This window comes from Xenopus tropicalis, chromosome 10 (genome assembly GCF_000004195.4).
Source record: "Xenopus tropicalis strain Nigerian chromosome 10, UCB_Xtro_10.0, whole genome shotgun sequence".
In the NCBI taxonomy this organism is placed as follows: domain Eukaryota; kingdom Metazoa; phylum Chordata; class Amphibia; order Anura; family Pipidae; genus Xenopus; species Xenopus tropicalis.
In genome coordinates this window covers 9415915-9438735 of record NC_030686.2, presented here as the reverse complement: position 1 = coordinate 9438735, position 22821 = coordinate 9415915, and the positions used below count along the sequence as shown (strand labels likewise).

General features: G+C 42.8%; 2 protein-coding genes across 8 annotated transcripts in view; one reads left to right on the top strand and one right to left on the bottom strand.

Moving 5' to 3' along the window:
- Nucleotides 1-22821, bottom strand: part of lrrc3c (leucine rich repeat containing 3C) — a 163510-nt gene that overhangs the window by 115052 nt on the left and 25637 nt on the right. The gene's annotated exons all lie outside the window — the stretch shown is intronic.
- LOC116407991 (serine/threonine-protein kinase dst1-like) lies at nt 390-11112 on the top strand. The gene is made up of 18 exons (XM_031894595.1): nt 390-576; nt 726-818; nt 950-1009; nt 1212-1247; nt 1534-1581; nt 1725-1772; nt 2027-2062; nt 2810-2875; nt 3514-3570; nt 4499-4624; nt 5191-5295; nt 5864-5954; nt 6936-7066; nt 7257-7311; nt 8628-8703; nt 8941-9094; nt 9769-9858; nt 10823-11112. Exons 1-17 carry the CDS (start codon nt 559-561, stop codon nt 9808-9810), a joined length of 1242 nt encoding a protein of 413 aa, XP_031750455.1. The 5' UTR covers nt 390-558; the 3' UTR covers nt 9811-9858; nt 10823-11112.

Here is a 22821-nt window from a genome sequence, read left to right as displayed (position 1 = left end):
GCTCCAACCTGGCCCAAGGAAAGTCTCCCATAGGGCTCAATGGCACCCTGCAGCTCCAACCCGGCCCAAGGAAAGTCTCCCATAGGGCTCAATGGCACCCTGCAGCTCCAACCTGGCCCAAGAAAAGTCACCATACTGAAGCTTGAATGAATCCGAATGTTTCGTACTCGGCATGAAAGCTGCGAAAAAGTCGCGACTTTTCGCTTAAGTTTTAACGCTACAAAAAAAATCACCAGATTTTGCGCAACTTTCTGAATGTCTACGAAAAAGTCGCGACAATTTTCCGAAAAATCACAAAATACCGATCATTACGAAAAAACGCAATCGGACGCATTCGGCCCGTTCGTGGGTTAGTAAATGTGCCCCCTTGGGTAAAAGGGGTGGCTTGAATAGCATATCATTGCAACCCTATATTTGCACATTTTTTTTACTGCTTTCCATCCTTTTGTGCATAAAATTGATCAGCTATTTCTACCTTTTTAGATTGAAAACACACCAGAACCATCAGAGAAAAAAGAAGAATTTCTGTGTGTTCATGTCTTGAAGGATGAAGTATCTATGGAAATTGATGGAGATGTAAGTAGAAGAGCTTGACATAACAATTACACCTTGGGTAAAAGGGGGGGCTTGAATAGCATATCATTGCAACCCTATATTTGCACATTTTTTTTACTGCTTTCCATCCTTTTGTGCATAAAATTGATCAGCTATTTCTACCTTTTTAGAGTGAAAACACACCAGAACCATCAGAGAAGAAAGAGGAATCTCTATGTGTTCATGTCTTTAAGAATGAAGAATGTTTGGAAAGTGATGGAAATGTAAGTAGAAGAGCTTGACATAACAATTACACCTTGGGTAGTAAAAGGGGGGGCTTGAATCACATATCATTGCAACCCAATATTTCTATTTTGCCAATACTCACTGTGCTTTTCTGCTATTGCCCCAACAGGTATATTACTCATTTAAGACTGGAGGGTCACCAAGATCAGAGCCTCCACACACGGATGATGTAAGTCTGACGGCGTGTTGGGAATATTGCAATATTAGAATCCTATTTGGTATTTTTAGGATTGGTGTTAACCAATTCTTCTCCAAAATGTTAGAATAAAACTATAGGGTTCACTAATGCATTAGCACCCAGCCCAATAAAGCCTTTAATGAGAGAGGGACTGCCATGCATAAAGCTGATCATATTTCTCTTTTTCTTTAAGGATGGAGAAGACTTAGAATTTGTAACAGCTAAAAGTGTGAGTAGAAGAGGGTAACACAATATAATGCATAATAACATCACACCTTGCTTTATTACACAAGGCTTGCTTATCTTGATTTAATTGGAATTTAGGGTTCCTTACTATTTTTTTGGGGGGTGGCAAGGCCATAATGCAAAGCCCTATGGAAAAGTATGGAGCATCCCAAGCCTAAAACAGGATGACTTTCTATTATTTTATGGGCTCAGACAAAGAAAGTTTTGTATAGTACATATATATTTAATTGACACCTTTATATTTACAACACCTTTTCTGATCCCTTAAGGCTGAAATTCCTCCAGAACAAGAAGCACTGCCTGCAGTTGCTGACTATGTAAGTACTCCAACCCTCTAGCACCCAACACAGTGCCATGACATGATACAAATTCATATGGATCTTTCAAAGAAAGGTTTATATAGTACATATATATTTAATTTACACCTTTATATTTACAACACCTTTTCTGATCCCTTTAGGCTGAGAATCCTCCAGAGCAAGAAGCACTGCCTCCAGTTGCTTACTATGTAAGTACTCCAACCCATGTTACAAATTCATATGGATCTTTCAACCTGGCCATACACTGGCCAATATGAGCTGCCAACTCAATTTGGTAACTCATTGGCTTGTGTATACAGCCAAGTCAATGTCCTGTCCAAAATCACCCAGGTTTCCATTTTCCTGCATTATGATTGGATAACTGATAATATCAAATTAGCACAATTTGGCATTATGATGTTGTGTATAAAAATGATGATGTTGTTTCTTGCTTTCCTTTTAGAATGAACAGGCAATAGGAATTCCAGTGGTTTATGATGTAAGTAACGTGTTTATTATGTATAATGACATGAAAGAAAGCTGTACTATACAAGACAAGTTCAATATTTTGCCATTATTTCCTATATAATCTTATGCCTTTTTCACACCGCTTCCATTACACTGATCCATTGGTTTGGCCAATAGCTAGAATAATCAGATCTACAGCAGAATGAGAGTATTTATGCCCCTCCCACCTCCAGATCAACCAATGTGTCTCAATCTGCTTTCCAAAAAGAGGGATTCAGTGCATGTCTATCCACATTAAAGGGGATAAAGTTGATTGGGAGAGTGAAATAAAATTATTCTATGTAGTATTGAAGTGGTTGGCAACTTTATCAAGTATTTAAGGGCTAATTAAGGTAACTAATTTTGCTCACAATCTACTAAGCCATAGCAACCAATCAGCAAGTAGAAATATGTATTTGGTTGCTGCTGGGTTACTGGACCTAGGGGCCTATTTACTAATCCATAAACGGATCGAAAGCGCCCAAATGCGTTTTTTTCGTAATGATCAGTATTTTGCGATTTTTTTTGTCACCGTCGCGACTTTTTTGTAAATTGTTGCAACTTTCTCGTAGCTGTTACGACTTGCGCGAATTGTCGCGACTTTTTTGTAGCCGTCACTTTCCTTACGTGACTCCCCTAAGTTTTTTTTATTATCCTGGTAAATTATATTTATTAATATATAGTAATTCATCATATTTATGCACCAGAAAATTTATGCTATTCTATATTTTTGTTTAAGTATCAAGCATTAGATTATTATGACTGGAAAAAACTTGGACAAGGAGGATTTGGAACTGTGTATAAGGTAAGCCTCTCATGGAAACCCCCAATGAAATGTTTGGTTGTAACCACAGTTATGATGAAAGTGCTATCACTGTTCCCCCAAGAGTATAACTAATAGCTTAACCCTAATTTAATCTAATATCAGTGCTGTCCAACTTTTTGCATGTAATTGGTCAGTTTCCCAGTATATAAAATATACACTAGCCAATTGTGTATGTCATTGGGCAGCCTGGGGGCCAGGAAAGTGTCTTGGAGACTCATATTTTTCCTGTGATCTGTTGATGCAGATCATGTAGGGTTTTATTCGTTTTTTGATATCTCCATTGGGATTCTTCATTATTCCTTTACAGAGAATTTCTTCAGCTATTTCTCCCATTAGAAGGAGTTATAGTTGAAGGTAAAACAGTTGTAGCAGTAGTGTCACCACTTTATTCTCCATCTTTGTGTACTGTATTGCCTTGAGTGACAGAAGACCAAGTTAGGACAATTTGATTTGGAATCATAGAGCAAGTAAATGTGCTCACGTTCATAAAATTATTTTCCTCTCCCAATGTTTTACTCGAAAGGCTACAAAATACATCATAAACCTCGTGGCAACCCTGTCACGTTTCTAAGTTTAAGTAAAAAAATAACAAGAAAATGTTTCTGTTTGTGTTACAGGCAAAATATCGAGAGACCCACTACCCTGTGGCTATAAAGATCACAGAAATCCAAAAGGTAATGAACCAGAGGCCTGAGGCTTTTAATACATTTTACTGCAGTGGTGTAACTATGGAGGAGGTGGGCTTTGCAGCCATGTGGGAGCCCTGGGGAGGGGGCCTGGACTGTGGGGTCTGCTTCCTCTATAGAAACCCTACCTGAGAGCTGGTGGGGAGTGGGGGACGTGTGGGGCAGGCTGGGTAGGGGTGTACACCTGGCCCCTCTGAAGATTTTTTTGCATGGGGACCTGGCCATATACAGTAACACCACTGTTTTACTGTATATCTGAAGACTCGTTGTACTGTGTTTTTAATTAGCTACTGTAATTAGCTACATGTAAATTCCACCATATAAACTATGTATATGTAAAGAGAATCAGTTAAAGTTACCAGATGCTAAATCCTCAACAAAAGTTTAATCTCTCTTGTGCCATAAACAACGAGGGCCAGTTAAATGTTGCCTTTAATGCTCACAAAGCTACCAGACTCTTTAATAACTAGTCTTTACCAACAAAAGGTAATCCCTTATACAATACTTTTCTCCCGTGGCACCAACATTTACCATGTCAATCTGGCACCTAATTAGAAGTAAGAGTCACCATCCATTTTAGATAACTGTAGTATTACTACTATGGCACATTAGCAAATCGGCATTTAGAAGGGTCTTATTTAGCAACTCGGTGCCTTTATTTGCTTCACTTTCCCTATGGTGCCAAGCCGCTCAGAGAAAGACACAGACCTTTTGCTCTCAGTTTTATTATTTTTAGGCCTTATTATTTTATTCTTTTAGGCAAATACAGTACATGTTTTGTTCTGATACAACTGTTTCTCTATAAGCGCTTATATATTCATAATAAACGCCTTTCCTTGTTCCTATGGCGGGAAAAGCAATATGTCAGTTTGCAATAACGGTTTGTATTTTTCTATACTTATTCTCTGTTGTATAGAGATACACTGAAGAAATCAAAGAACTAGAGGAGGTGTATCTGATGCAGAAAGTCTCTGGACACAAAAATACCGTGGAATATTACGGTTCCATGATCAATGTCACTCCAGAGTCAAGCCAGTTATGGGTAAGGAAATATTCATCATAAATTGTTTTAGCAGAAAAAAAATACACTGACATGGGCCAATCCCATCTGAATGCTGTTATCCCCAATATGCCTACGTTTAAGTAAAGAGGGTCTAACAATAAAATTGACCTTTTGCTCAATGTCAATCAAATATGAGGGTGCTACTGAATCCATATATCTATAAATTATCCTACCCCTCTGCACCATTTCCAATTATACACTGAGTAACATGGAAAGGAATAGGGTGGGACACGAGGGGCATTACTTGTAAGGGTAAAACAGAAGATGAGGTAGCCAGCTCTGGCTAGAAAGACCAATTATCCCATAAGGCTTTTTCCTCATAAAATGGCAGTAACGGCAGTAAGAGCACCAACTGCTACTGTCTGGCGTCTGTATTGTCTGTAGTGGCCTGCAGAGAAATACGATTAATCCAATAATCCACTAGTAGGTATGAAATCTTATGAGAAGGGTAATGGAAGATAGAATAAAAGGTGTGTGTAGGTAGTGTATAGTGTTTATGGTCACGTTTGTAGCTTATTTGGTCTGCATTCTCTCACTTATTCTAGTGCATTATGGAATATTGTTGTGGCGGATCCCTATATGACCTGCAGAAAATGTACAGATCCCTCCCAGAGTATGCAATTCAGTACATATCTAGAGAAGTGCTAGAGGTAAGCCTGGCTTAACCTTAATCTTTTTCTTATATATAATCTCATATTTTTCAACAGGGGGCACTTTATTTATTATAATACGCAAGTTTCAGTGAGTCATGTGACAGAAATTACATCACTAAGCGCCATTTATAAGGATATTATTTACAGGATATCAATGGCTTTTGTGTATTATATATATGTCAGTAATGTGCGGGCTGGCCCGATACCCACGGGTGGGTTTGTGCCGACCTCAGCACAACAAATGCGGATTGCGGGCGGGTTCTGGCTGAGTTCTTCCACTCGCCCTTCCAGCCTGCAAACCTTACACTGCCGGCAGCTCTCTTCCAGATTCTCTAGTTATAGGCGTGTCCCCGGAAAGGCCCACCCCTTTTGTGACGGGGTGGGCACGGGTCTATAAATGGAGACAGGGAGCCAGGTCGAGTAGGGTCATGACCCGCACATCACTAATATATATATATATGCATATGTGTATCTAGGGTGTTTTAGGATAAGAAATATAATGTTCCATTGATTTCTTAATTATCCATGGAGAATAATCACTATTTGTGCTCATTTATCTTATTAGGGCTTGAACTACCTACATGAGAAATGGATTGTGCACCGTGATATCAAATGCATGAATATCACGCTAACCTATCCAGCTAAAGTTAAGATAAGTAAGTAAAATTCACTATTTTTTTTAAATTCAAGCATTCATAGTTAATAGCTTAAATAAATGTGGGGTAGGGGTGTTTTGAGTCTGCAATTTGACATGTATAACTAGGATGTATCAGCAGGCCCGGATTTGTGGAAAGGCCACAAAGGCCCGGGCCTAGGGCGGCAGAAGTTTAGGGGCGGCATGCCGCCCCGCCGCAACAAAATTTTTAAATTTGGCTCCCATACGGAGCAGTCGGGACCTCTCCCCACTGCTCCGTATGGGAGTTTAAAGGTTTGCGCATGCGCACTCGCACCTGCGCACGGGCGGGGCGACAAACGGGGGCGGGGCGACCAACGGGGGCGGCCTCGGGGAGCCCTGAAGATAAATCTGGCCCTGTGTATCAGTCTTTTTTACTCTTATTGTGTGGGTGAGAAATCGGGTAAATGGGTTAGGCCAGAGATCGCCAAGCGAGCGGATCTGCACCCGATATCCCCACCAACGGGTGGGCGATATCGGGGAGCGTGTAGTTAAAAAAAATAATTTGATCGTTTGGCCCTGGGGCCAAGCGATTGAATTATACTGGCGGCAAGGGGCAGTCGGTTCGAGAACCGCATCAATGAGCCGATGCGGTCCCCGATATGACGGAATTTTCTAACCTGGCCGATCGAGATCTGGCCAATTTCAGGCCACATATCGGTTGGGCAGGCCCCTCGTTTCTGCCCCTACACGGGCCGATAAGCTTTTGAATCTGTCCAAGGGACCCATATCTGCAGCTACAATCTGCCCGTGTATGGGGACATTAACACTAAGGGGGGTTACCTCTGAGATTGAGCCCTTGCGACTGCATTCTTCGGGGGTTATTCTCGCTTTAAACTGTAACAGCTACAAAAAGATGGTGCAAAATAAAAACAGGGTGTGTAGCGGTTGCAGAAATGATAAAGATCTGCTTTGCTGCGTTACCCATGCTGCAAGAAACATTTTATGTATGCTTCTGTTTCAGTTGATTTCGGGCTGGCTGTGCAGTTAAGAAGCCCAGATGACATTACAAGTGGTACCTGTGGAACAACCTGTTGGATGGCGCCAGAAGTTATTGCCTGCAAATACTATCGAAACTGCACATATGGCTTAAAGGTGAGTTGCAAGCTCTGTAAATATAGTGCATTCAGCGGCACTAGTGTTCCTACTAACTCACTGCCAATAGCACTTTAGTCTGGAACATGCAGCGCTGCAATATCTAATTCATCAGCCCCTACAGTTATAGATTATGTACAACTCCGCACAGACATTAACTTACTCATTTTCTTTGTATTTTTATTTCCAGTGTGATATCTGGTCGTTTGGCATTACCGCCATAGAGATGGCAGAAGGACTGCCACGTAAGTAAAACACAAATTTTGTAACTTTAGTTAAGGCTGCTTCTAAGGTGAATACTGTGCCTCAGTGGGCGCTATTCAGTACCTTTTAGCCAACTTTGTTTCCTGATATCAAATACATTTGGCCCTATATTCTTATAAAATATTTAATTGACTACAGGGATAGAGTAAGACAGCTACTTCTTGCCGGCCCTGAGTAGGGGCCATAGAACAATGGCAGAATAGCCTTGTGAGATGATAGACAGACAGTCACTATTTATTGGGCTGGGGGGGGGCTGTTTGTGCCTCTGGGTACTGGGAATGCCAGGGGGGCTGTAAGGTGCCACAGACAGGTCACTATTTATTGGGCTGGGGGGCTGTTTGTGCCTCTGGGTACTGGGAATGCCAGGGGGGCTGTAAGGTGCCACAGACAGTCACTATTTATTGGGCTGAGGGGGGCTGTTTGTGCCTCTGGGTACTGGGAATGCCAGGGGGGCTGTAAGGTGCATCAGACAGTCACTATTTATTGGGCTGGGGGGGGGCTGTTTGTGCCTCTGGGTACTGGGAATGCCAGGGGGGCTGTAAGGTGCCACAGACAGTCACTATTTATTGGGCTGGGGGGGCTGTTTGTGCCTCTGGGTACTGGGAATGCCAGGGGGGCTGTAAGGTGCATCAGACAGTCACTATTTATTGGGCTGGGGGGGGGCTGTTTGTGCCTCTGGGTACTGGGAATGCCAGGGGGGCTGTAAGGTGCCACAGACAGTCACTATTTATTGGGCTGGGGGGGCTGTTTGTGCCTCTGGGTACTGGGAATGCCAGGGGGGCTGTAAGGTGCCACAGACAGTCACTATTTATTGGGCTGGGGGGGCTGTTTGTGCCTCTGGGTACTGGGAATGCCAGGGGGGCTGTAAGGTGCCACAGACACTCACTATTTATTCGGCTGGGGGGGCTGTTTGTGCCTCTGGGTACTGGGAAAGCCAGGGGGGCTGTAAGATGCCACAGACAGTCACTATTTAGTGGGACTCTATGTGGCTGTTTGGGCCTTTGTGTTCTTGAAATTCCAGGGCCTACTTTAAATCCCAGTCCACCCCTGTTCCCTCCCCTAACTTACTTATCATTCAAGCCAACAGTGGGTGCAGGCCAGAAATACAGCCTGTAATACAACCGACCTTATGGTAGATAGTAGTATTAGAGTTAGAATTAGTAGTATTACTTAGGGCACCAATACTACCTGGCCTTTGAATCTCATAGCATTCATGCTTCCCATGATATACAGTAATATGTGCTTTGGATATCATCAGTGCTCTGCAGTTTTTAATATGCTGTTTTATATCCTTTAGCTTACTATCACGCGTTTGATCCAGCGGCCCTCATTTACACCTATGAGGCGCCCACACTATATGAACGAAACTATTGGTGAGTCCTTCTACAGAATTCTCTATGTCTTTTAACTAGCAATTCTCTTCCAAGATTGGTATTCTAGTCCACAATTCTGATGAAGTATTGCTATTGGCAAATGTATATAGAACTATTACACACTGAGACGTGTAATTGTACTAGGACCGATTTTTATCATCTATCATATAAGGAACATATCATATTTTAATAAAAACATCCCTTGATTAAAGCTGAATATTTACTGCTTTTTCCCAGGTCTGAAAGTTTTGAGGATTTCCTAGCGCTGTGTTTGATAAAATCACCTGATCAAAGACCGACGGCCAAAATGCTTCTCGAACACAGCTTTATAAAGGAACAACCAATGGCCGATAGCATGGAGAATTGGTTAATGGATTATATCTACAGTGTGGTAAGAGCATTTTTTTATACAAATAATGTAACTGTTTCAATGTGTTTTATACTCTTTATCTTTATATCCATAACATTTAGTCATTTCAGAGTAGACCATTCTTTCTACTTTGTTGTCACTTAAGGTCCCCATACACGGGCCGATAGATATTGGTCCCTTGGACCGACTCGGCAGCTTATTGGCCCGTGTAGGGGCAGAAACAAGGGGCCTGCCCGACCGATATCTGGCCTGAAATTGGCCAGATATCGATCGGGCAGGTTAGAAAATCCCATCGGATCGGGGACTGTATCGGCTCGTTGATGCGGTCCCCGAACCGACTGCCCCATTGCCGAATTCGCCTACATGCCTCCCCGATATCACCACTCGTAGGTGAGGATATCGGGTGAAGATCCGCTCGCTTGGTGACATCGCCAAGCGAGCGGATCTGCCCGTGTATGGCCAGCTTTAGTCCTTTCACAGATACATAACCATTTTTGTAGGAGATGAAAGGAATACAGGCACATGTGACCCATACGGATATCACAGCCCTGCTCCATCTACACACAGGATCACAGCTCCCTCTCTATGTCATATACATACCAGACAGCACAGAACACACATTAGTAATATGCTGCTTTAATATACAGTTATTTAGCATGGAAATCCATTTTTGCACTTGTCTCTTTCTTTTATAGTACTGGAATGCTGAAGGGTACGGCCCAGAAAATGCCCAATAAGATACACTGAGGAGTAGTGGCAAATAAGGACTATATCGGCTATTTAAGGTTGGTCTAGCATTTCAAGTTCATGGTGTTATTAATCATATTTTGTTTATTATACTGAAATCTGTGTTAAGTTGGAGGACACTCCCAAAGAAGCTAAATAATAGGCCGAAACCCCATAAAGATGCAACTGCTTATTCCTATTTATCTATTAGAGAGATACTGACACTTAATATTGATATACTGACACCCTGCCTGCCGCTCCCCATCCCCAAACTCTGCCACTCGGTTTCTCACATTTCTTTCTCAGAACCTAGGAATCTAGTCATCCCTTTAGTATCTAGGGCAGGGGTGGGCAAAATTTTTGGCTCAGGGGCCACATTGACTTACAGACGGCCCGGGCCGGACCAGCGTTACGCCCAGGGCCGCCATTAGAAATCACGGGGCCTCTCAGCTCCCACCCAGCACCCTGCAGCTCCCCACCCCAGCATCCTTCAGCTAACCCCCAGCATCCTCCAGCTCCCCCCTCAGCATCCCACCAAGCATCCTCCAGCTCTACTCCCCAGCATCCTGCAGTTCCACCCAGCATCCTTCAGCTCTCCCCAGCATCCTTCAGCTCCACCCCAGCATCCTTCAGCTCCCCCCTCAGCATCCTACCCAGCATCCTGCAGCTCCCCCCAGCGTTCTTCCCATCATCCTGCTCAACATCCTCCCACCAGCTCCCCACCCCCCCAGCGACCTACAGCTTCCTTTGGCTCCATCCTCCAACAACCTCCTGCCTCCTCCGGCTGTGTCAGTCCCCCGGCTCCCGCTCCATCTGAAGTTTTATACGGTTGCGCCCCGTGCGTTCTGACGTCACGCGCACGCATGGGGCGCAACCAATCAGGAGTCGATTAAAAAGGAAAACGGGCCGGATGTGGCCCGCGGGCTGTAGTTTGCCCACCCCTGATCTAGGGCCAGGGAGGAAAAGGGTTTATGAAGTTTTTAAAAATGCATCTTCTCACACATTTTTCTTTGATCTAACCAGCTACAGTCATGGAACAGTGGGCCTACGTTACATGTTCCTGAATGGCAAGTCTTCTTAAAGGTCCTCAGGAACTGCAGCCATAATGATTCCATCTAATGGACTGCGGCCACAATGGAGCTGGACCTGGACTTTGGAATGAATGTCTGCGCTGGCTGAGAAGAGACTGCCAATAAGAAAGCAGCCAGCGGGTGGTGGAGGGTTTAAGGATTCCAACATCCTTGGGAACTAAGTTCCCAGCCAAGTTTTGTAAATATGTCCGTAAATAAAATTGTAATATATTTTGTCTGTGTTTTGAATGATTCCTTTGTGAAAAATTTAGCACTGAAACAAAGAATCTTTAAATTTTTTAAAGCCTTTATTTTGATTTTTTTAAGTTCAATAACAAACAGTTGTAGAAATTATCTGTAGAGATAGACTATTTTTAGCCCCACTATGGTTTCTGTGTTACAGATTATTTAAGCCACAGGGCTGTATTTGTATATAGGCGCCCAAGGGCCTGTGCTTAGGGCAGCAGCTTTTGGCTTATGGGGGGGTGGCCCTCGGGTGCCCATATATAAAATTTTTCTTTAAAAAAGAAAAAAAAACTTCACCCAGCCTATTATCTAATAATAATAATAATACAATGCATCCATCAATGCAAGCCTGTTTATTGGTTGCTGGTGTCAGCGACCCCCTACAACCAGATTGCATTTTTAACTGCAGGATTTAATGAAGCAGAATTGGAAATCTATTTTAAAAAAACATACAAAACGGTCATAGAAATTTACACCCTGTATATTAGGGGTTTCTGTGTTATGTGGGGCAACATGTGTGTGTGTTTGCCCTTACAGAACCTGGTTCCAGTACTTTAACCTGCTCTGTATCTGCCTTTATTGGCTCACCCCGTATCTAGAAGGTACAAACATCAATAAACCCACCTTCAAATTAAAAAAAGAAAATATTATTAGTGGATGCATGTAGGCATAAGTTTAGCTTGGTTATTATATACTCATACATTTATTATTAGTAGGCACCCCAAACAAAAATGGCACCCCCCCTCCACTGAATGGTAAAACCCATAGTGCAAGTACAATATAGGCCTGAATATGGACCCCCAGTTGTGCCGTATGTGACATCTTCAGCTTGAGTTACGATGCTCTCTATAGTGGCCAAGCAAGGTCCCCATACACAAGCAAATCCGCTCGATTGGCGATGTCGCCAAGCGAGCGGATCTTCACCCGATATCCCCACCTACGGGTGGGCGATATCAGGGAGCATTTAGGTAAAAAAATAATAATTCGATCGCTTGGCCCTGGGGCCAAATGATCGGATTATGTGGGCGGCAATGGGGCAGTCGGTTCGGGGACCGCATCAACGAGCCGATGCGGTCCCCGATCCGACTGGATTTTCTAACCTGGCCAATTGATATCTGGCCAATTTCAGGCCAGATATCGGTCGGCCAGGCCCCTCAGTTCTGCCCCTACACGGGCCGATTAGCTGCCGAATCTGTCTAAGGGACCCATATCGGCAGCTACTATCGGCCCGTGTATGGGAACCTTTAGCCTCTTGGTGAATACATTAACATTTGGAAATACTGATTAAAACCAAAAGGCTGCAAAACATGATCAATGAAATAAATTGTTATTATCGTGTATGTATGTGGTGCCCTATATACTGCACTTGTCATACAGACTGATCCATAAATACAGGGGTCTCTGCCCTTTGCAGCAGCCAAGCTGGAGAAGAGCTTCCCATATATAAATGATATAAGGCACAGAAATGTTTGGGCTTACTACTAATCCAACTGGAAGCCATTGAAACGTGAAGCAGTGGATAGGTGAGCCAAACCTGAGGGGCAATTAGGGGGATTGGGGGGTAAATGCGGCCCCTGCAACTATAGCAAACCAACTGTGACAACATTATTTTATTAACCTTTAACCTTGCCAAATGGGGCCTGACCAGCGTTATGTCCCAAATCCAAGAAGCCTGAACACCAGTGCTTTAGGGTATATTTATTGATATAGATTACAACTGGCCCTATTTATTTCGCTTTTTGTTCAGATGCTCTCCAGTTTGGAATTTCAGCAGCTATCCGGTTGCTAGGGTTGAAGTTAGCCTAGCAACCGGGCAGTGTTAAGAAATAAGTAATAAAAGGTAACAATAAAATCATAGCCTTACAGAGCAATAGTTATTTGGTTGTTGGGGTAAGTGACCCCCCCCCCATTTGAAAGCTGGAAAGAGCAAGAAGAGAAAAGCAAATAATTCACAATCTATGGCAAATAAAAAAATAAAGACAAAATGAAAATTTCTCCCTGACTCCAAGATAGCAATCGGACCAGTCCCTGGGTCAGCTTTGTGCTCACAGTCGTATTCATATATAGGCACCCGAGGGCCTGTGCCTAAAGCAGCAGACTTGGGGGGGTGGCCCTTGGGTGCCTAAATATTCAATAAAGTTTATAAAAAAGGAACAAATTAAACCCCCACAGCCACTCTCAGACCTACCAGTGGAAATCCAGCAGCAGAGCTGGTGCGATAAGGGGTCCGGCACAATTTCCCCCGTGTGGCGTCACTCGTACCAATAGCCGTAGGTGTGCGCATGATGTCCCTTCCATCATCTGGGGGTGTATTTAGGGTGCCCAGGGTGGCACCATACCTAAATACTTCCCTGTTTATACTAAGAGCCAGGGTCGGACTGGGCCACAGGGGCCCCAGGAAAAAACCCAGTGGGCCCCCGACCCTAACCTGATCCGTGTTGAGTGCTAGGGGTTGGACGGGTCATGGGGTATGATGGCCACGGCGGGGCCCCTTGGGGGATCCATGCGAGGCGCTGGGGGTTGGACGGGTCATGGGGGCCCCTGCGGGGGGGTATGATGGCCACGGAGGGGGCCACTTGGGGGATGCAGCGGCCCCTGAGGCAGCAGCCCTGGTGGGCCCTGCACCCCCTGTCCGACCCTGCTAAGAGCCATTTTCAATAGCCCTGTATTCCCTCACTTGCAAGAAATCCATCCAACAGCACTTATATTTGCCTATTTGTTTTGATAAGTTACCCTCCCATATAGATTGTAAGCTCTACAGGGCAGGGACCTCCATCCTCTTGTGTCTTTGACTCTTATCTTATTGCAACTGTATTTATCTGTATTTATTGTTATACTTTGTATTTATCTATTATTATCTTAATAACCCCCCGTTTGTATTAATGTATTCTACTGTACAGCGCTGCGTACATAAGTAGCACTTTATAAATAAAGATATACATACCTACTGCTAAATAAAGCATTAGAGAGATTATTATATGATCCCCTTATATATTTAAGTGCCTCGTTATCACAAGTTGCCCCCGTACGTAAAACTACTGCTTTTTATTTACCCCTTTTTGCGCCCCCACAAGCAGGACCCCATTTATCTGTGGTCTGTCAGCGACATCTGTGCCAACCCCCCTCTAGCAGATACGTGTATATCCGCGGAACTGTATTTTGATATGATTTAGTTGATTTATATGCCATCGTCCCATTGGGAATAAATGCTATTACTAGTTATAATATCTTTTTGTTCTGGACCGGCGCACATTACATTATCCTTCTACTTATTAATTGCATGGATTCATTTTGAGGTTTGTGCTTTTGTCACTTCTCATTATACAGTTTCCTTGTGGTACAATCAGTTTATGGATCTGGAGACAGGCTTCAGTTCCCTATCAGGTCAGCCTAGCTGCTGATTGGTTCCTATCTTACAGTGCAGTGTACTGAGTCAGGGTCAGACTGGGCTGCCAGGACACCGGGAAAATATCCGGTGGGCCACAGCCCAGACCCGACCCTATGGCTGCTTCCTCTGGCCTCCGATGTCCTCCCCTGACGAGTTTCACATACCTGTTCAGGGGAGGACATCGGACAGGGCCCCCTGCGGGGGGGGGGTTTAGGGGTGCACAGCGGGGGCCCCTGCGGGGGACACGGCTGGAGGAGGCACCTTGGGGGATGCAGTGCCCCTGGGGCAGCCCCTGCACCCCCCAGTCAAACCCTGTACTGAGTGCCACTGGCACCCCTGCTCAACCTGGGAAAGGCAACAGGAAGTGGAACAGATGGGCGGGACTAGTGGGGTTTTAGGAGAAACACTACTTTATAAAGCACGTTCCTTCCATATTTAGTTGAGTACAATTCATTGGCACAATATTGTTTTTCACACAACATGTCCCCTTTAATATTTGGCTCATTTCCTTAAGAGAAGCCAGTAAATACGTTTCCTTGTTTCTCTGGGACCGACAACCAATATTTTTTTCTTTTTCCAGTAAAAAAAGACCGAAAGAGGAAATTAAGCACTGGTGCCCTAGAAATGTTAGAAAAAAGGTTTAGATGAAAATATTGTTCCTAGAGGACACCGAATTGATTAGAAACCACTTATACTTTTAAGGATTTTGATGATAAAGCAATAAATATTTTCAGCGATTGCTCTCGGGGCCATATACCCTTTCATTCACAATCCAGGATTTGGAAGGTCAAGAAACATCAGAGCAGACTATGAAATATTGAAATATGAAAACTTTGCTTGTTTATGGAGAAAAATCAGAAATGACCGTTATGGGAGAAAATAATCAATGGAATATAATAGGTAATTAAATGTGTTTTATTACAAATACATCTATCATAGCAAATCTGTAATAACATGAGTTATATATATATGTGTGTGTGTGTGTGTGTGTATGTGTGTGTGTGTGTGTTTCCCTGATGTTCTGTTATCCAGAATGCTCTGGATCTGGGTTTTCTGTAATTTGAATCCCCATAACCTTAACTCTACTATAAAAATAATTCAAATATTCATTAAACTCAATAGGAATGTTTTGCCATCAATATGGATCCACGCAGCTTAGTTGGGATCAAGTACAGGTACTGTTTTATTATTACAGAGAAAAGGGAATCATTTAACCATTAAATAAACCCAATAGGGCTGTTCTGCCCCCAATAAGGGGTAATTATATCTTAGTTGGGATCAAGTACAGGTACTGTTTTATTATTACAGAGAAAAGGGAATCATTTAACCATTAAATAAACCCAATAGGGCTGTTCTGCCCCCAATAAGGGGTAATTATATCTTAGTTGGGATCAAGTACAGGTACTGTTTTATTATTACAGAGAAAAGGGAATCATTTAACCATTAAATAAACCCAATAGGGCTGTTCTGCCCCCAATAAGGGGTAATTATATCTTAGTTGGGATCAAGTACAGGTACTGTTTTATTATTACAGGGAAAAGGGAATCATTTAACCATGAAATAAACCCAATAGGGCTGTTCTGCCCCAATAAGGGGTAATTATATCTTAGTTAGGATCAAGTACAGGTACTGTTTTATTATTACAGAGAAAAGGGAATCATTTAACTATGAAATAAACCCAATAGGGCTGTTCTGCCCCCAATAGGGGTAATTATATCTTAGTTGGGATCAAGTACAGGTACTGTTTTATTATTACAGAGAAAAGGGAATCATTTAACCATTAAATAAACCCAATAGGGCTGTTCTGCCCCCAATAAGGGGTAATTATATCTTAGTTGGGATCAAGTACAGGTACTGTTTTATTATTACAGAGAAAAGGGAATCATTTAACCATGAAATAAACCCAATAGGGCTGTTCTGCCCCCAATAAGGGGTAATTATATCTTAGTTGGGATCAAGTACAGGTACTGTTTTATTATTACAGAGAAAAGGGAAATCATTTTTTAAAATGTGAACTGAATAAAATGGAAAATGCCATCCCGTAATTCTGAGCTTTTTGGATAACGGGTTTCGAGATATGGCATTCTATATTTGTTATATATCTTGTATTTGTATCCCCTGTGGGACACAATAACATGTTAATAAGAGGGAATCTATGGCAAATGATTCAACTTGAAAAGGAGATTCAGAACACGCACAATGATTATTATATATATATATATAGCAAAAAAAAGAAAGTTGTGCTTAATCACTACATTTTAAACCATTAGGCGGGGGGTGCAATGAGGCTGTGACCACAAAATTCATATAGATATAGACAAAAGCCCCTCTGCACTCACCCATTATAAATATATATATAGGACATTGAGCCATTCTGTGCATTAAGCTGCCAAGCAATGCCCTCCCCTATAAGCAAAACAGGGATTGTTTTTCCATATATTGCAATATATTGAAGCGGCATGAATATCAACTGGTGCCCGCCATTGCCTGCTTTAGAAGATAAAAGAATTGTCACATAGAATTGTTAAATCAGTAGGTAAACCTATTAGGGCTTATTTACAATGCCTTACGCAGTGTGCAAAGTGCATAGAAATGGCACAATTAGTGATGTGTGAATCTGTCCCATTTTGTTTCACCAAAACATTTGCCAAACTGCTAAAAAAATTGTAAAATGGCAAGAAGAAAATTGTGAAATGTGGCTACTGCACGACTTTTTTGACACTTTTTTGACGTGACAACGACTATTTTGATGCGACCGTGACTTTTTCCTCACTCTGCAAATTTTCGACAGCAGTTTCGAAAAAAATGATGAAATGCGGAATTTCGCAGTGACTCCATGGCACAAAGATTCGCTCATCACTAGCCGCAATATGTCTCATTCTGAAGCGGCAGGACCCACAGCCCACTCTTTTGCCCCTTAGTGCTTTTGCATTGAGCCCCCCCAGGGTCATAAATTACCCCTCTTGTGTTGATTGTGCCACACAAACTTCACACTACGGGGCATTTCTGAACGCTCAAGCCTTCCTAGCTTTTTTATTTTTTGGTCGGGGAAAAGAAAAACCCAATACACACAAATTGGGCTATTCGGATGAAGAAACCATGAGAGAGTTTGGGAACTCCAGTGCGGTTTTGGGATACGGAGGCTCCAGCGATCATAAATGTACCCCTGCGTTTCAGAAATAAGCCCCTTTGTCTGCAATCCAAATCCAACTGAAGAACTACTTGGTGAAGTGGAGGATTTGCAATCTTGGATTTTCTCGAGAGCTTGGTCTTTGCACTAAAATGTGGTGAGTTTGTTTTCCCAATGCTTTTCCCTGAGTCATTGATTCCGAGGGCTTTCTATACCCCGGGGAGAGGGACATGGCCACCGTATAGTAGTCAGAGACCATGATAACGCTGAGTTTGAAAGCTCTGTAATCAAGGTTCCTGCTTCATAGAGCGCCAAGCCTTTCCTTTCAACCTTTTAAACATATTTCATTCTCTGTGTGCCGTGGGGGAGGGCGATAAATCCATTTTATATTATGTCTCCTTTCTTGCCGAAGCACATAGTGACAGTGAGGTTGCACCACAGACAGGGGTCCATCAAGCTTGGCCTTGTCTAAACCTCTTTATATTGATGCACAAAATGACAAATGAATTGCCAGACTGAGGCATAGTAAACCTCAATAGGATTGGAAAAGAATACTTTTTTTTGACCCCAAAATCAAATTATGACCTGTATTAGTGATTATTTTCTTTGGTAACCATGACTATAACTATTTCTTTTGCTAGCAACCTGTCCAACCCTACCATTAAAACCAATCAATAAATCATTACTTCCAAATTAATTGAGTCTCTCCTTTTCACTTGTCCTGCGTCCAATGTCCTAGAGATTAAAAATGATTAGAAAACTCTTGTTAGATTTTCTCATCTTCATTGTGTCACATTTACAGTAAGATGTGTATTTTGTCATTCCAACAAACACAGATTGACAAGTCTGTCTATATACCTTGCCATTGTTTTTCTCATGAGGTCCTGGTTCTTCATCTTGTATCTCTACTTCCTGATGTGAAAAAGCAAGGTCACATGGGGTTAAACATGGAGATGGACCACGTCTATCATTCTTGGAGTAGACTGAATCCTCCACAAAAAGAACTGAATGTCTAACTCAGTCCAAACTGTAATTTTCATATGAAGATATGAGAAAAATAATACATCTTCTGATCTGTGTTCAGTCGTCCAAGGAAGATCTGAATTGGGTTTATCTCCGCACCAAGAAGTCAGCCAGATACAAATACTGTAGTGAGTAGATACAAGGCACATAAATAATCGTCAACAGGTTAGCTTCAGAGCCTATTGGCTGACCGTACTCCCGTCACATGATTTATTTCTCATAAAGCAGACAGCAGGCCTTTAAAGAAGCTCTTGTGATATCTGATACTTGACTGATGGTTTCCTCCCAGACCTTTTCTTACAGTTGACCCCATAACACAGTGGTTCCCAAATTCTGGGGCTGGCCCCCAAGGAAGTGACCCCTCCCAGTCAGCCTGAAGGACAGTTATATTGAGACTTTGGGGACAAAGGCCATTTGCTCACCAGAAAGACCACCTTAAAGGTCAGTTTGAGTGAAATGTGGGGCAAATGTACCCCAGGTTGGAGCAATATTCTGCTATTAGCAGCATCAGCCCGGGGTATCAGGAAAGGGATCTTAATTAATATTGCACAAACTAAGGTGGCTTAACACAAGCCAGTTTTATTATGGCCGGTCATTTTGAGTGTTTGAGAGACTGGATATACAGTATGTTATTGTGCCAAACTCAAGGGTGGTTCTGGATGCTTCTCAGCTGGCCGTAATACACAGGTGGAGAAAATGCCCAATTTATCTACTATGAACTGATTGGTCAGTGTGTGGTCAGCTCAATGCAACTTCAGGATCAACCGGTTTCTTTTACGTTTAGCATCATATAAAGTAAACATATTTTGCAGTGTTTACCACCGGATGCCCGGTGCGCGCCCTTACTTTAGCACTCCACTGGGCTTTCCTTGTGTGTGCTCAGGGAGGAAAGTGGTTGCGCGGGGTCTACAAACACATACCTACCAATCCGAAGGTAGCGTTTAACTTAGTAACGTAAGCATATTTTGTTGCATTCCTTATTAATATATTATTATTTTTTTATCTGCAATGTTTTCTCTATCTTCCATGATGATGATAGGGTTTTGTGCAGGTGTGTTAAAAGAAATGGATGCCTAGGCTTATACTCGAGTCAATAAGTTTTTCCAGTTTTCCCTCGGCTTATATTCGGATCGGCTTATACTCGAGTATTTACGGTATGTAGGTATGTATGTATGTATATCTTTATTTATAAAGTGCTACTTATGTACGCAGCGCTGTACAGTAGAATACATTAATACAAACAGGGGGTTATTAAGATAATAATAGATAAATACAAAGTATAACAATAAATACAAGATACAGTTGCAATAAGTTAAGAGTCAAAGACACAAGAGGATGGAGGTCCCTGCCCCGTAGAGCTTACAATCTATATGGGAGGGTAAGAGCCAAAGACACAAGAGGATGGAGGTCCCTGCCCCGTAGAGCTTACAATCTATATGGGAGGGTAAGAGCCAAAGACACAAGAGGATGGAGGTCCCTGCCCCGTAGAGCTTACAATCTATATGATACCCTTTATGGTGGGTTAAAATATCCGTTTTGCTGTTACAACACAATTATCCCAATTGTAACCTTTTCAACCAATCTATAAAAAAAATCTAGTTTTTATTTTTTCTGTAGCAATGCTTCACTTGGACTCTTCATTAACCTTTGTCTGGGTTACATACTGTGTATAGGTCTGAAGCTGTGTGATTACATACAGTAGCCGCACCGCATTGCTTTGGTGATTTTGCTTGGCAGGAATATATGACAGTTTATATTTGCATGGTGCTATCACCAGTACATAGTAGCTATGGCTCCTGTTAGTCCAAAAGGCCAGTATTCCCTTCAGGGAGCAATTTCCAGATTTATACCGGGTTATAGAGTAAAATGTTGATTGTTTCATGCTGTGACCTTTCATTATAGTCTCTCTTTATTTTCTGCACTCACCCATTACCAATAAATACATATAGCCCCCATATGTAATGAAAGGCACTATGGGGCATGTTTACTAAGAAGATAAATATCACTGTGATGTTGCCTGTAGCAACCAATCAGAGCTTTGCTTTTGATTTCTCACTTCTAGGTGATCGTTTAAATTTAATTGCTTATTGGTTGCTATAAGCAACATCTCCGGTGATAATTATCTCCAATCTTAAGGGGTATATTTATGATGCTGTGTAAAAAGTGGAGGGAAGCATTACCGGCGATGTTGCCCAGGGCAACCACTCAGGAATTAGATTTCAACAGTTAGAAAATCAAAGCAAAGTATCTGATTGGCTGCTATGAGCAACATCACCAGTGATGTTTTACTCCACTTTTTACACAGCATGATAAATATACCCCTTAGTAAACATGCCCCTAAGTTTGCCCAGGAACAGTAACCCATAGCAACCAATAAGATGTTTCCTTTTAAATAGGTGACCAGTAATCATTCTGTATCATTGCTCTATGTATAAAATGTCACGCTAATGCTTGAATCATGCGTATGAAAACTTCGGGTTGACATTAGAAAATCCCGAATTTGGGTGGTATGCAGTGGGGGGAGGGGGCTGACATCGAGTGTAGCAGCTCCAGACTGGGGTTGCCCTAGGCAACCCGGTTGGCCACCTCGTCCCTGCACCTCCATCGCAGACACCCCCCCCCGGCCGTGTGTTTTGGCGCGCATGTGCAGTTCAAACGAGCGGGGGGGGGGGGCGATGTGCGATGCAAAAGCGACGCAACACAAAACGGATCACAGACTAGGGGTAGGCAGGAGAGGCTCCTGCCTGGCACCCCCCAATCATTGCACCCTAGGCAGCTGCCTCTTCTGCCTACCCCTAGTTCCTGCCCTGGTGGGGGGCCCCCACGTGACAGCTCCAGACTTGGGTGGGGGGCCCCCAGGTGGCAGCTCCAGACTCGGGTGGGGGGCCCCAGGTGGCAGCTCCAGACTCGGGTGGGGGGCCCCAGGTGGCAGCTCCAGACTCGGGTGGGGGGCCCCAGGTGGCAGCTCCTGCTGGGCCCGGACACTCCACTTTGCTGAGTTGCATCAAACACAACTATACAGAAGTGCAAGAAGTGCCTATTGATATATGTACCTTAAATAAATTGAATTTGTAGCATAACTGATTACAGGCCACAACTCGCTTATGAGTACAGTCGAAATTGCTTGACCCAAAATGCAGGACAGACCCCAAAGGCTTTTGTCAAGAAGTGAATTCCGTGCTGGTTGAACATTTCTTACATTTTGTATATAATTGGTGGATAAAATGTTAATATGACGTTGGTAAGCTGGTCAGACACTTTATCTTATGGTCAGAATGCTATTGCCTGTAGTAAAATGTGATTGTTTGTTTTTATAGTATCAAATACAAATTATAGAGAAAAAGCAAAAGGCTGCATTGTAGTAAAAAGCCGAGTTGGAACCCAGACACAGGAACGTGGACTGTAAAACCATTTATTGCTCCTATTAAATTAAAAGAACATAAATAGATAGACGCAAGGGGACTGTTCCAGGTTTTAATAAGCAATGTGTAGAACTCGTCAATTTATTATGGATAATTGTATCAGAGTTAACGATGAAGGATGGATATTAATTGCCGTATTTAAGGAGATATTTATCTTCGTGTCAAGGGAGCAACTGATGCAATTATGTGAACGTATGGCTTGCACTGAATTGGGCAAATCCACAGGCGGTGCAATTGTGCCATTGTCAGCAAAGAAGCCATTTTTATCTTTCCAATGCTCACTAATGCCACTGAACAGTTTCTAGCAACACAAAAAGAAAATCTGAACAACAGACATAGATTATTTTACTGGTCAAAATCTTGTATGTGTTTATGTCTTATGCCAGTGCTGTCATACTGGGGGGCCATGGGCCCCCCCCCCCGTGTGGCCCCCCAACTGTCTGGCTGCTGTGACTGCTTGCCTTGTGTAAGATTTTAATGGATCAGTACGGAGATTAACTGTAATCCCCTGTATTGTTTAAACATGTAATCCCTTTTACTGTTCACACTTTTTAATCCCTCAGGTTGTAAACCCCCACATTGTTCACCTGTTCACACCTCAGACATTCCCTCTGACACATCTTGCATATTGTCACTGTATGTTGCCTGTGTGTGCCATACTCAGCCTGTCCTATGCTACCTGTATATGCCATACTCAGCCTGTCCTATGCTACCTGTATATGCCATACTCAGCCTGTCCTATG